We start from the raw sequence: 15,552 nt of genomic DNA on the forward strand, positions 1-15,552 counted from the left end.
ATAAAAGATTATAGAAAAACTCAGTTCTTATTACCAAAAACTAAAAGTACGCCATTGCAATTATAAACACAGTTAGTAGTTACAACAGTATTTCAAGTTTTTTCAGTGAATACTATATAATTTAAATCGAGATTAAATTTACAAGCTGTTTCACATAAAATTACACCGATGAACATTAAAGTATAGAAAACTAAATAATAATGAAACAATCCTTCTCTGTTCTTCACCTTACAGTAGGAGCGGAGCCTTTTTGGTTGTCAGCATCTTGCATTTATCAATGGAAGCACAAGATGCTAATAGTGAGGCACTGAAGGGATGAGTGCGACAGCTGCTGGGTGAATCCTACTACACTATTGGGTCATGTGGTACACACAATCACACTCTATCCCTCTGATCCTTCCAGCCCTCCCGTTTCCCTCCGTCTCTCACTAAGGCCGAGCACAGTGAGGGAGGGCAAAAATGCCTGAGCTCAGAGAGAGAGTGAAGAGCGACTAAGAGAAGGAGGAAAGGCGGTAAGCAATGTGAGTCCAGATTACCACCAAGGCAGGAGCAGAGCGGACAGAAATACAGGAATACAAGCTCTCCTATCATATTCTCTACTTGTGTCAATTTAAAAGGAGAAAAGAAGAGGATTAAAAACTCGAAAGGGTGAAAAGAGGAGGAGGGGGAAAACAAGAGCAGAGGAGCAGAAGTAATGTGCTACCAACAGCGAGCGTTTCAGAGGACAGTGTTGTCACAGATGAGGAGGTGATGCGTGTGAGCGTGTGGGTTTGCAACACAGCAGCGACAAGGGTGATGTGTGTGTAAAGTAAACCCCCCACACCTACAAATCCCCAACACCATCTACTGAGACTTGGCCTGAGGTTTTGCAAGCCATGGTGAGGACCAGGAGCTAGCTGACATCCTGCTGAACACTATGGCCCAGGTGAGGAGAGACTCCCTCATAAACACACACAAAGCTATTCATGCATTTTAAAGACATCTACTTTGTTGTATATTCACACACGCAAAGTGAAGTTTTGTCCATTCTTTATTTCTCTATCACAGTAGTTAGTAGTTGCTCAGAGCAGAACTGTGCTGGTGAATAATAACTGCAACTTTACCCTCCCTGGTAAAAGTCTGAGTTTTTGAGTCTTTGATGTATAGATACCACTCCACAAAATTATAGAATATTTCTTGCCCACGGGGCAAAAAGGAAACTCAGGCATTCAACTCCAAAAGTGAAAAATTCTGGAAAAAATACATTGTATTTACATCTATTGGAGAGATATTTTGATTCGGTGTATTTTACATTTGGCACGCTCTGACAAAGGTGACTGACGTGACGATCCCATGTGGGTTTTTTTCACATTACCTAATGTTTATTGTTGATGTTCCTACAACAGCATAATGTTCCTCCAGGATAATCATCTTCCTATTGAGGTCTAATGCTGTGACAGGGTTTATATAACCAAAATGATATTATCTCCTAAACTTACCAAACTGTGACTTTAAAGAAGAAAAAATTACTTGTCGTTGACTTTCACACAGGATAGCAGCCTGAGTCTCCAGGGTGAAAGTCCTACTCCTTGTGCAAACTATGTTGCTCTTGTCACAGACTGAAGTGCTTTTCTGCAAACATATGTCACAACAGCATGACTGACCAGATGCAAAAATAGATCTTAACATTAGTGTTGATAATATTAAAAGAAACACTGGAAACATCAGATGAACCATTCCTTTAAAATTTAAATTCATGAATTTAATCTAGCCTGTTTATTGAAAATCTTGTAACCCTGGGACTAACACAAAGTATCATGCCAGCTGCACTAACTGGCTATTAGCTATTGGTTATGTTAAGCTATTTTTTATACATGCAACATAAAAGACTGCTGGGTAAAGACTGTAGGATGTAACGTTTTTTTGGTTTTTTGTCATTTAGACCTGGTGAACCTGTATGTTCAGTCTACATTTCTATGTGTTTTTTTCATACACATTGACTTACCTAAGGTCCAAATGCAAGACAAGATAGTACAAGACGCAATTAGCAATGATGAGCCGACCACAGACAGTGAAATCTTAGCGAAATGTTGTGACGTTTTGTTTGTTTGTTTTTTAAGAAAAAAAAGTGAGGGTTATGTGTTTTTCCTCAATCAACTCAAGTGATTCCATTTATTCAGTGTATTCTATGCATGTGTAGACATTTTTTGCCAGGGACAGAAAGCAAAGAAATATAGTGCATGTAGGCTCTGTGAGGACCTGACTGTCTGAAGACACAGAGACAATGTGTCCTTTAAGGTTCGAGACAGATCAGCCATTTGAATCATGAGTGAGGGTGGAGCAGCTCATTCTACACAGCAACATAATGAAGAAATGATGTAGTTGGCCAAAGTGTAAGAGCTGCATTGTGGTTGTGGAGGTTGTGTGTAAACGTCAGGATATCCTGCTCTTGCTCAAACACATTTACTGGAACAAATAGGAAAAAGGTTTAAACCAATTTTCCGACACTATCATCCTCAATCATAAACAAGTAGGCTCCAACTTACAACTACATTAGACTTTTATTACAATTGTTGCCACAAATGTCCCTTTAGTTGAAAGTATGTGGTTAATATATTCCCTGTCTAGGGTGAATTTATTGTTGCCTGTGGAAATGTTTAATTACACTTTTAATGGTATACAATATACTGTCCTCTGCAAGTAGAAAGTTCATTGAAGGCATAGTTCAGTCCACTTTGAGAAGTCAAAATGAACTAAACAAGTGTGAGATGAAAAAAAAATAGGTACCTATTTGTCTCTGCGTAGCTCTGGTATTAAACAGTTAAATACAATACTGAATATTAGCCAGTTCAATCCAGAATGTGAGTGCTGGTGAGACCTGCCTATTTTAATTGTTAAGCTAATTTGAATTCTTATTTTAATTCATAGTGATATATACTGCTTTGTGGTGTCTGTTTTGCTTATTTGCATGCTGTGCATTTTTGTCCTGTTGGTGTTCGGCTTGTGGATGCTGCAGATGCTATAGCTATATGGTGCATAAATAGTCATAGTTTACAACTATCCAAAATTTAGTATACTAAATAATACAGATGGGAAATGCTCAGTACAGTACACCTTTACTCAATTTCCCCAATATAATCAAGGTTCAAAAATACATATCCTGTATTTAGCGTGAAAGATTGGAAAAAATGTATAAACTCTGGTCAACATACATGAGGTTTACTGTGTGACTCACTGAAGTCACGCTGCTTGGCTGAAGGCCAGCTTTGGGCTTTCTGTGTGGAGTTTGTCTGTTCTCCTCATGCTTGTGTGGGGTCTCACCAGGTACTCTGGTTTCCTTTCACAGTTGAAAGACTGGGGCTAGGTTCATTGATGACTCTAAAATAAGTGGAGAGGGAAAAATGAGAAATGATTGGACATGGGAGAGACAAAAAAGAGAAAAGCAGAAAGTGGGAGCAACAAATTAGAATTGCAGTTCCCAGTCATGCTTAGTTCAGGCCCTGTTTGAACTCGTCTGCTCTTTATAGTCTTCATAGTATGTATGGGGTGGTGTGATAGGACACAGTAAGTTGTGTGATTAACAGCTTTTTATGTATTACGTATTTTATGCTTTTTATCTATGCCACTATGAAGCCATACTTCAAGAAAGGAACGCTGTGGATTCCAGGCTTTAATATTTCATCAAATAACTGAAATATAGAATAAACATTCATCTTGTGGTTAATTATCTGGGGTTGAGAAAATACTGAGAATGTGAGGGGTTGAATGTGGCTTGTGGAGTGGTTTGTACAAACTGGTCCATTCTTTATCCATCATTGTCATCTACTGGCAAATATTTTCCTGATCTTTATAGAAGTATTTTTAAATATTGTTTTCCCCTGTGTTGCATATTTTAAATGTTTGCTCTTAGTTGAAATAAAACAAACCAAAAAAGGCAGAGTGCAGTTAGATGCAGGAGAGAGACTTGCAGCACATACAGACAGGTAGCAAAATATCTGGAAATGGGATGTTTTAGTCTTGTCTATTTGTCTTGTTGGCAAATAGAACAGCTGACTGATCTGATTTTTAAAATATCTAGTTTATATACTTAGTTACTGCAGTGTACGTGGTTGTGAATGGTTCAGATTTCTCTTGATCTCTTGACTCACATTTTTTAGTAAGTTAGTTCAATCAGCATGTCCTGAAAATCTCTGTCTTGCTGGGCTTACACATGACATCATTAGCATGTTGCAGCCTGCATGTTCAGTGCTACAGTCTGTGCCATTACATTTGCACACCGACAGCTAAGTTAAGATGGACTGTGTTATATATATATATATATATATATATATATATATATATTATATAATATGTTGAAAGCCTATTTTTGTGGTGGCTCTGTGTGTGTGCCTCAATGTTTACTGCTGACCTGATAATAAGTTTCCTCTAGAGTGCCTCTCCCTGAGGTTCCTCCAGCAAGAACACAGTCAGGGAAATATGTGATCCCCTGCTGAATATATCAGTTTGCTCACCCACAAAGAAATAAACATATCCGTTTATGATTCTTTTTATGGTTGTTTCATTTTATTGGGAGACGCAGAACATTAACCAAAATATAATCCTCTTCTATAATTTTGGCTCTCATAGATTGGCTGTGTGCCCATGGAGTAAACAGTTTACAATCAGTCAATCAATTACAGATACTCCTGATCTCAACTCATTGTGTGTATAAGGCACCAAATCACAACAGCAGTTGCCTTTGACGCCCAACATCTACACAAACAGTGAAACAACTAGTACCTCAGTGTTTCAACATCCGGAAGAAGCAACGGCTATCACAACTAGAGCTTGACAAGGTACAACACAAATACTATATCAAGGGGGAGCCAGAATATTAGGTCAGAGGGGAATTATGATCATCCTCACCCACTGAGATCCTGTACCAAACCCCAAGAACTGATGTGTTGTAGGCAATGAGTGCGAAAGCAGCTGACCTGATAGATGGGATCATATAAATAAAAATGAATTGAACTGAATTAAAAGCCAAGATCACGGCAGCACAGAGGGAAGTTAGCCAACTATTAGAACTGCAGAAATGTGTGCTGAAGAAAGGGATTCCTAAGAAGCACAGCAAGCTGCCCATACCTTAGGCAGTGGAAACTGCCAAACAAAGACTCACAGCCTTGGCCAGCTGCTTACCAGAGAGATGGAAGTCACTGAACCATCCAAAGGGTACTCTCGGTGGCAGGGGAACACATGAGACTGGGGCAATACTGGAAGAACATAGAACAGAAGGATGCAATCCATAACAACAGTGCTCAGTGGCTACTGGGTCTAAGAGCAGACCACAGCAACCTCCCTGAACAGGATCTAGATACCACACAGTGGCGGACATTCAAGAAAGGGTCTCAAGAATGACGAGCTGTACAGCACAAGGCCCTGACATGATCCACACTTACTGGGTAAAGAAGGTAACTGCACTCCATGACCGTCTGGTAGCAATGAACCAGCTGTCATTGGATTGATAACACGCACAACCACAGGTTTGTGAAACAAAGTTTGCTTTATATATATTTTTCTTTGGATCAGTTCCCTTTGCTCATCCTCAATGTAGGGATACCTTCAAATGCAGTAACCATCTCAAATGCATCACAAAAATAATTGAAACAATCAAAACAGATGTAAGACAAGAAAGAAACACAATATTTCAACACCCCAAAGAAAAGGAAAAAGAAAAGAAAATAACATGTGAGTGTCCAGTTCCTTATGGTGTCAGTTTATTCAGTCACCCACGGTCTTGGGTTGAGAACTGAAAATGACCTGAATCTCAGGTGGGGGAAAAAGTAGCAAAAGAAAATGATAAGGTATCTCTCAGGTGGGCTTCCTTTTGTTTTTTCCCTACTGCCCTCCTGGTACGGCAGGCCTCCACAGCAGCAACAGTGTCTTAGACCCACGATACCAGCTCCTCACTCGGCACACATGGAACTGTTCCTCAAAAAAAAAAAAAGGGTCAGAATAGTTCAAAAAGTTTGAAGAAACACTCCGACTCCTTTGAGGTAGGTACCCGTCTGTGGTTCACTGCTAACGGCAGCTCTCTCACAAATGTTAATTGAACCTCTTTTTTTCCTTTTAACTGGAAAACCGTGCTTCGCGGCAGCATGGAGTTTTTCCTTGCCATCCTTTTTCCTCTACACCACACCTTCACGCGCACCGAGCTGCAGATGATGCCTTCAGGGCAAGCCCGGAAATTAAAGTATCAGACAAAAACTACGATGCATTCAAAGAACTGATTGCTGTAAATTTTATCAGGGTTGCACAAGGATCTACTCCCATCCAACTAGAGACCATTAATCTGTCTCAGTACCACATGGAGGCTCCTGCCAGGCATCATAGCTGCTAGGATAAACAGGCATGTGGCTCAGTACATGAGCGTGGCACAGAAAAGAATTGCCATGAATATCAGAAAGGTAAAAGATTAGCTACTGGTAGACAGAGCAGCCAGTTGAGACTATCTGACCAACGTGCGCAGTGCCTAGACTGACTACAATAAAGCCTTCGACTTAATGTTTCATACATGGATCCTGGAAAGCCTAGACGCGTACAAAATGAATAGGAACTGCAACACAGGACCCACACACACACGACTGGTTTATGCTTAGACTGTCTTTTATTGAGAAATAATCTGTGGTTTTGGCACCCGCCTCGGACGCAGCCACTTCGACTCTCTCCCAGCATCATCTGCTGCTTCTCACTGCGGACACACATAAGACACATCTCCGTGCCGCCCAGAGAGCTCACTGTGTCACCCCTCCTCTGCAGCAGGCCAGCAAACCACGCCCCCGCCACAGCTTCCCCATTGCCCAACTCAGGCCGGGACCACACCCGGGAGAGGAAATCAGCCACGACCATCTGCGTACCCGGCCTGTGGACCACCTTGAACTTAAACGGTTGCAAAGCCAGATACCAGCGGGTGATCCGGGGGTTGGCATCCTTCATGTGGTGGAGCCACTGCCGTTTTTTCCTTAGACTCTGCAGACAAGGGAATCTGCCAGTAGCCCTTGGTCAAATCCAGTGTCGTAAAGAAACAAGCAGTGCCCAACCGGTCCAGGAGTTCGCCGACCCGGGGCATTGGGTACGCATCAAACCGTGACACCTCATTCACCTTGTAGTCGTCCACACAGAACCGTATAGACCCATCTTTCTTCACTACAAGAACTATGGGGCTACACCAAGCACTGTGCAACTCTTCTATTACACCCAGCCTCAGCATCTCATTTGTCTTTTATGTCTTTTATGTTCCGGCAGCCTGTAGGGCCGTGAACGCACCGTCACGCCAGGCTGCGTTTCAACATGGTGCTCTATGAGAGCTGTACGGCCGAAGGGGGGAGAACACATCAGCAAAGCGCTGTTGCAAGGCAGCAACATCCGTTCTCTGGGCCTGTGTGAGATGGTCATCACAATGGAGGGAGGCGGGAATGGTAGAATTTGGCACCTACGGCCCCAACTTATCTCGCTCCTTAACCAGGCTTACTAGAGCGGCGGTTCCCACCTCCCGCCATGCTTTGAGGAGGTTGAGGTGGTAAATCTGTGTTGCCCCTCCCCTGTCCAACCGGGCAACTTCATAGTCAACGTCCCCCACCTGCCGTGTGACCACGAAGGTGAAAATTGCCTGAGCCTAGCCCCTCTGTTGTACAGGCTCTGCTGATGTTGCTGGGCCTGGAGCAAATTCTCCCGTGATAACCTCCCCAGCCTGTGCAGCTTTGCTCTCAGGTCCAGAACGTGTTGAATTTCATTCTTGGCAGGGCTCGACCCTTCCTCCGAGCACCCCCCCCCACAGCTGTCTACGGTACAGTAATTCAAAGGGAGAAAATCCCATGGAGGCCTGGGGTACCTCCCGCAAACAACAGAGGGACTAGCCAGAAATTCCAATTTGGTTCATCCTCGCAAATAAACTTACGAATCATGGATTTTAAAGTCTTATTCAGCCTCTCTACCAGCCCATCAGTCTGCGGGTGGTAGATGCTGGTCCAAATAGATTTAATGCTCAATAATCCGTACAGTTCCCGCAATGTGCGCGACATGAACGACGTGCCCTGGTCAGTCAGTATTTCTTTCGGAATACCAACCCAGGAGATGACATCCGGCTTGCTTGAAACCGCCGCCTGTAGTCCTCTGAGGTGAGCCCGGGCCGATCCAGCAGATATCCACATAGACAGTCCGGGGCGCCAGGGGCACACTGAAGGCCACCGTCTTCGCCTCCCCTGACAGCAACAGTAGCAGCCTGGGAGCCCACTCCTCTTCAGGCCACCGGCAAGGCAAGCGCCGTGGCCTGGAATGTCTCAACAAACGTCAGGGGATCCTCCCCATCACCCATCTGGTGCAGCGTCACAGACAGTGGTGGAGGTGGAGGCGGCGCGGCCGGACCTCCCACTAACTGTTGCAGCACCGCCATCTGCTGTGCCGCTTGCTGGCAAAGCAAAGCCAGCTGCTGGTCCTGGGCCGCTGCCTGGACATAGCAGCCAGATCCTGCATCATCTGCCCCAGAATCTGCAACGGCTGGACAGGTGGCTGGGCGGCAGGCTGGGCAGCAGGCTGGGTGGCAGGCTAGGTGGTGGGCTGGGCGACGGGCTGAACGGCAGGCTGATCCGGTGGGGGGCCCGACATGACAGCGCACAACTGGGTTTCGGCACCACTTGCAACACAGGACCCACACACACACGACTGGTTTATGCTTAGACTGTCTTTTATTGAGAAATAATCTGTGGTTTTTGGCACCCGCCTCGGACGCAGCCACTCCGACTTTCTCTCCCAGCATCATCTGCTGCTTCTCACTGCGGATATACATAAGACACATCTCCCTCATTAAAACAGTCATGTACACCTGTTCCCTCCCCGCCCAGAGAGCTCACTGTGTCACCCCTCCTCTGCAGCAGGCCAGCAAACCACGCCCCCACCACAGGACCCTAAGCGCCTCCATCAGGAATTCAGTGGGAATGCAGTGAAAAACACTAGAGGCCAACTTCAAGCCAACAGCACAAGTTATCATCAAGTGTGCTGTGTGATTTCTTACTATTACTGAAGGCTACTCACCTTCAGTGAGCTAACACTGTTAGCTGGCGTTAGCTGAGGTTAGTTTTTAGACTGCAGACTGGTAGACTTGATATTCAGTGTTGGGGAGTAATAAGATAAGATAAGATAAGATAACCTTTATTAGTCCCACACGTGGGAAATTTGTTTTGTCACAGCAGGAAGTGGACAGTGCAAAAGTTATGAGGCAAAAATTAGAATACAATAAGAATAAATACAGTACACAACTCCCAGTCCTACTGCCAGTTTCTGGAAGACACCTTCTTCAAGCAGTGGTACAGGAAGAAGTCTGCATCCTTCAAGAAAAACATGATTTTCATGCAGGACAATGCTCCATCACACGCGTCCAAGTACTCCACAGCGTGACTGGCAAGAAAGGGTATAAAAGAAGAAAAACTAATGACATGGCCTCCTTGTTCACCTGATCTGAACCCCATTGAGAACCTGTGGTCCATCATCAAATGTGAGATTTACAAGGAGGGAAAACAGTACACCTCTCTGAACAGTGTCTGGAAGGCTGTGGTTGCTGCTGCACGCAATGTTGATGTCCATGGATGGCAGGCTTTTGAGTGTCCTTGCAAAGAAAGGTGGCTATATTGGTCGCTGATTTGTTTTTGTTTTGTTTTTGAATGTCAGAAATGTATATTTGTGAATGTGGAGATGTTATATTGGTTTCACTGGTAAAAATAAATAATTGAAATGGGTATATATTTGTTTTTTGTTAAGTTGCCTAATAATTATGCACAGTAATAGTCACCTGCACACACAGATATCCCCCTAAAATAGCTAAAACTAAAAACAAACTAAAAACTACTTCCAAAAACATTCAGCTTTGATATTAATGAGTTTTTTGTGTTCATTGAGAACATGGTTGTTGTTCAATAATAAAATTATTCCTCAAAAATACAACTTGCCTAATAATTCTGCACTCCCTGTAGTAATAAATCACACAGCAATAGTACATTCATGTAGTTGTAAAAAGCATGACAATATATCATGTAATCCAAAGTATTCAGAATACATTACTCTAATTGAGTAACTTAACGGAATACGTTACAAAATGCATTTTGGGGCATGTATTCTGTAATCTGTAGTGGAATACATTTTAAAAGTAACCTTCCCAACACTGTTTATATATTAATGAAAGCGAATACTAACATAGATGCATTGAATGAGAATACAAAACTCATCATTGGAGTGGAGTAATCATACCAAACTACAAACTGGTAGGTCTGGTAAGTCAGACAGTTTGAGAGGCTTTCAATATTTTACTATCCAGATCTAATCTGAACTGCATAACAAGTATTTATAGATTAGATGTTACCATATTAAATTATCATTACATGCATACTTAAACATGTGATTTCATGTCACTTAAAATTTGGAACCCTTGGTCTACTACTGTATTAAATTAAATCATTAACTGACATGATCTCTGGCACATCTTTTCTCTCCTAAGTGCACATTTGTTATTTTGTTTTTCATCAAAGCAACATGTCAGGTGATGTTATTTTCTGTCATCAGCAGAAGCCATTGTTGTTGACGGTAGCTTTGCACCCCACTAACCCTGTATAACGCAAGGACAAAGTGCATAATTGACTTTTTAAAATCCTGGATGCTGAAACATGTATGTATACAAAAACACTTAAAATAGCATACAAGAAAAAGTAATTAAAAAATTAGTGCACAGGCAAAATCTATTTAATGCATTTAATCTCTGGGCAGAACATTGTTTGTTTTGAATAAGTTCTATTCAGATGTGATTTGCATTGTTCAGATTGAATTGCTCAACTTGAACAGATAGTTTTAAAAACTGAATTTGAAATCCAATGCATTGGTTTGAAAATGATTGACACTAAACTGAAACTGAATTTCATATTTTAAAAAATGAATTTATTTGCTTTGAAACTGTATCATCAAATCCTTTTTTATTAGTGATTCGGCTGCTACACTAAAGCAAACCACTGATGATATGTTTACCCAGTTGGAGCTTTGAAACCTTTGATAAATTGTTTCTCAATAGTGGAGCCAAGTCTAAGTAAATAACTGTATAATATATCATAATATATTAAAATAATATTGTTGCACTGTGATCAGTGTAAGATCAACTGTGTATTATTAATGACACCTGAGTATATTTGTTGTTGTTTTTAGACGTCTCTGGTTGAAAATGTTTTTCCTCTGCAGTAATACAAGGAATGTATTTGAAACTGAGTGTGTGACAGGATGCAGCACAGGCAAGATAAGACATTTTTGTATGTATGAGCTGGCAGCCTGTTGAGGGGTGGGGGATTTAAATCCAGTAGATTAAGGCTGTTGTGTAATGGTTAGATGGTCTGTGCTTTGTGAGACTGACACATGCCCTCTTGAAAATACATTCAAACGATCTTATATAAGTACAGAAGTACATGAATGAATATCCTGTTGAAATTCATTGTGGTTAAATCACTATGATTACGATGTCCTACTCAGCAGTAATGTGCGTTCATGTGTTGCACCTACGCAGTTTATGTGAGCAGCTTGCTAAGATTAGATGCTGGCTTATGGCCATATTTATCCAAAACTAGTGAGTGACTTTTGATTTATGGCATAGTATGCTTCACTGCATGGCTGAAGGCCTGAGGGAAAATGGGTATGTTCACAGAAAGCTTATCTTCAGTGATCTTCATTGGCTGTCCACTTTGTAGAATACATATAATTCAAGTAATGCAAGTGCATGGCCTTTCTATAGCTGCAGGGCAATGACACTGATGACACTGATGGGAGGGGATTGTCCTATGAAGCAGAGTTTTCTCTGAAGGTAGTAGTTCTAATGTATTCAGATTGCATGAGATTACACAGGGACCACCAATGAACCTGGATAGAGATGTGTGTTTTTAAATCGAAAACTACTATCGGTATGATGACTGTTCATATGGCATTTGTAAACATGGGAGAAATAGTTCACGTACAAAAGTTCCTCATTTGCCCAACCTAACTTCTAATTTGCCTTCAGCTTACAGTCAGCTTGCTCTCTAGTGGTCAGCCTGCCCCACTGCACAGACAATCCTCAGCTTCACTGGAGATAAGATGGATTAGGTATTTAGCGAAATCTCTTCATGCTGCTGTAAATAGACAGATGGGTTTGAGCCCCCCCACCACCACCTAACCAACCAAACCTACCAACCTCCACACTCACCGCCTCTCTGTTGCCGTGCCAGGCCACAACATGACTGAACACAAGTGAACACAGGCAGATAAATGTCTGTTTAATTTCAAAAGATTACTTCTACTCCCCTATTCATCTTTCTCATTTTACTTTTTTTCAAAAACACTTGTTTAGTTTCATTGAAGCTTTATGGTTTTACAGTGTTTTACTGAAGTGACAGACAACACTAAAACTAAGAAAGACTGTGCCACACTTATCATGCAACATGAGCAGTTTTTCCTTTTTCTTCATATTAATTTGAAAATACAACACTGCTCAAAAAAATAAATACTTTTACCAGAGTATAGCATCAAGTCAATTAAACATTTTGGAATATTGATCTGGTCAGTGGGGGGTAGTTAAGCAGTTTAGCAGGTGCTATATAAAAGATCAACAGTTGTGATGGTTCCAGTTTCCACAGACAACATATCCTCAGCATAACCATGTATAATATCCACAAAACTTTTTTTTTTAAAAAGGTTATACACACACAATACAGTAATATTATGTTGAAGCACAGTACGTATCACTCCGCGAGGCTCCCGACTATGGTAGCCGTAATGTTCCGACAATCCGGTGCGGCTTCGTAGCTTAGCAAAGTCGTACTAAAACATTTTTTGACAGATTTTTGAGTGCCGTGTACCACATAAAATTGGTTCGAGATCAGTAAGCACAACCAGAATTCATATAGAAGAATTATAAGGGGCACTGTCGATTTTTCAGAAAATCAAAGGATTTTAAGAGCGACTTATTTTCCGAAAAAGGCGGTAATAACGACGGCCCGCTAGCATGCTTTACTAAAAAATGTGCTTTGGTGTGTATCTGATGGACAAAAGCCAAACCAGTTCCACACCACTGAAGTTGTGCCATTTTTACAAACCAGTTCTGGTTCATCTGTTTCATTCAACGATCCACTTTCGCTTATTCTCCATCGCCGCCATGCTTTTTCTGCCAAAGGCACTGCGCATGTGCGTTCTACCCATACTCTAAAGCAATATTTCATTTTCTTATCATTGCCTAACATTATACCGGTATTACCGTGAACAGTATGATATGGCCACACCCTACGAGGAGGAGCCAAACTTCAAGTGATTCAACCATCCAGCAAAGACTGAAGGTCTGCCACCGCCTTTAGAAGCGGCAACAAACGAGGACATCAGAATTAGGAGCATTTCTTCATTTTGTAGGGAGAAGATGGGAAGCCAGGCAGGGTCCCATTTCTGCACTACAACCAAACCGCACACACACAGAGAAAGACAGAGAGGAGGTAGAGCACTTTAGAGAGAGAGAGTGGTGAGTCAAGCAGTGAGGACAAAGAGACTGTGACAACCAAACGTTCCTCAGCTTTGTACTTTGTCTCTACTGAGCTGTCAAAATGTTTTTTATTCTGAGAATGATATTAATAGTATTCGTTCTTTGCTCTAATCCGTCTTTGTTCTTTCTTTCTTTTCAGTTTAAGCTTACACATTTGCATTTTCTGTGTTGTCCTGTAGAGCCAGAAGTGATCAAATTTGGATAAAAGGGTGAGCTGTATCTGCTAATTAGTGCCAAGTAAAAGATTAATAAAATAATAAAGTTTTAGTCACTAAAGCTGAAGCACAAGCTTCTTGGACAGTCCATACGAGAACATATCATGATAGCAGTGCTCCAAAAAGCACCAATACCACAAACACTATTAAATTAGTATACATGAGGCTAACTGTGAGCCCTTAGCTTTGAACCTTAAGGGAAAAATGTAATTTAATTAGAGGGGAACTCTCCACAGAGGTCAAAGCTGGTTTTTGTACCCATAGACTCATAGATATATAAATATATGAGATGGAAGTTGGCACTGTGATATCATGTGTTTGTTTCTGAAGCACCAATATGAAGCCTCAAAGCATTTCCATTGCTCCCGTCTTGGCTGCAAAAACGGGTGTAAAAAGAGGGACGGGTCTGATACTGCACACTTTTAAAAACTGTTAGCAAATTAGCATGTCATTTCCATTTTGAAACATCCCATATGGAAAAGATATACAGTGGGGCAAAAAAGTATTTAGTCAGCCACCGATTGTGCAAGTTCCTCCACCTAAAATGATGACAGAGGTCAGTAATTTGCACCAGAGGTACACTTCAACTGTGAGAGACAGAATGTGAAAAAAAAATCCATGAATTCACATGGTAGGATTTGTAAAGAATGTATTCGTAAATCAGGGTGGAAAATAAGTATTTGGTCACCTCAAACAAGGAAAATCTCTGGCTCTCACAGACCTGTAACGTCTTCTGTAAGAAGCTTTTCTGTCCCCCACTCGTTACCTGTATGAATGGCACCTGTTTGAACTCATCATCTGTATAAAAGACACCTGTCCACAGCCTCAAACAGTCAGACTCCAAACTCCGCCATGGCCAAGACCAAAGAGCTTTCGAAGGACACCAGGAAAAGTATTGTAGACCTGCACCAGACTGGGAAGAGTGAATCTACAATAGGCAAGCAGCTTGGTGTGAAAAAATCAACTGTGGGAGCAATCATCAGAAAATGGAAGACATACAAGACCACTGATAATCTCCCTCGATCTGGGGCTCCACGCAAGATCTCATCCCGTGGGGTCAAAATGATCATGAGAACGGTGAGCAAAGATCCCAGAACCACACGGGGGGACCTGGTGAATGACCTGCAGAGAGCTGGGACCAAAGTAACAAAGGTCACCATCAGTAACACACTACAACGGCAGGGAATCAAATCCCGCAGTGCCAGACGTGTTCCGCTGCTGAAGCCAGTGCATGTCCAGGCCCGTCTGAAGTTTGCCAGAGAGCACATGGATGATACAGCAGAGGATTGGGAGAATGTCATGTGGTCAGATGAAACCAAAGTAGAACTTTTTGGTATAAACTCAACTCGTCGTGTTTGGAGGAAGAAGAATACTGAGATGCATCCCAAGAACACCATACCTACTGTGAAGCATGGGGGTGGAAACATCATGCTATGGGGCTGTTTTTCTGCCAAGGGGACAGGACGACTGATCCGTGTTAAGGACAGAATGAATGGGGCCATGTATCGTGAGATTCTGAGCCAAAACCTCCTTCCATCAGTGAGAACTTTGAAGATGAAACGAGGCTGGGTCTTCCAACATGACAATGATCCAAAACACACCGCCCGGGCAACAAAGGAGTGGCTCCGTAAGAAGCATTTGAAAGTCCTGGAGTGGCCTAGCCAGTCTCCAGACCTCAACCCCATAGAAAATCTGTGGCGGGAGTTGAAAGTCCGTGTTGCTCGGCGACAGCCCCAAAACATCACTGCTCTCGAGAAGATCTGCATGGAGGAATGGGCCAAAATACCAGCT

At 42.2% G+C, this 15,552-nt stretch overlaps 1 protein-coding gene across 1 annotated transcript in view; it reads left to right on the plus strand.

Moving 5' to 3' along the window:
• The first annotated feature begins 422 nt into the window (after nucleotides 1–422).
• Nucleotides 423–15,552, plus strand: part of LOC113027774 (rho GTPase-activating protein 21-like) — a 78,574-nt gene continuing 63,444 nt past the window's right edge. Inside the window, exon 1 of the mRNA XM_026177571.1 lies at nucleotides 423–925. Coding sequence (XP_026033356.1) covers nucleotides 917–925 — 9 coding nt within the window. The 5' untranslated portion in view covers nucleotides 423–916. The remainder of the gene's footprint in view (nucleotides 926–15,552) is intronic.

This window comes from Astatotilapia calliptera, chromosome 8 (assembly GCF_900246225.1).
Source record: "Astatotilapia calliptera chromosome 8, fAstCal1.2, whole genome shotgun sequence".
NCBI classification, from domain to species: Eukaryota; Metazoa; Chordata; class Actinopteri; order Cichliformes; family Cichlidae; genus Astatotilapia; species Astatotilapia calliptera.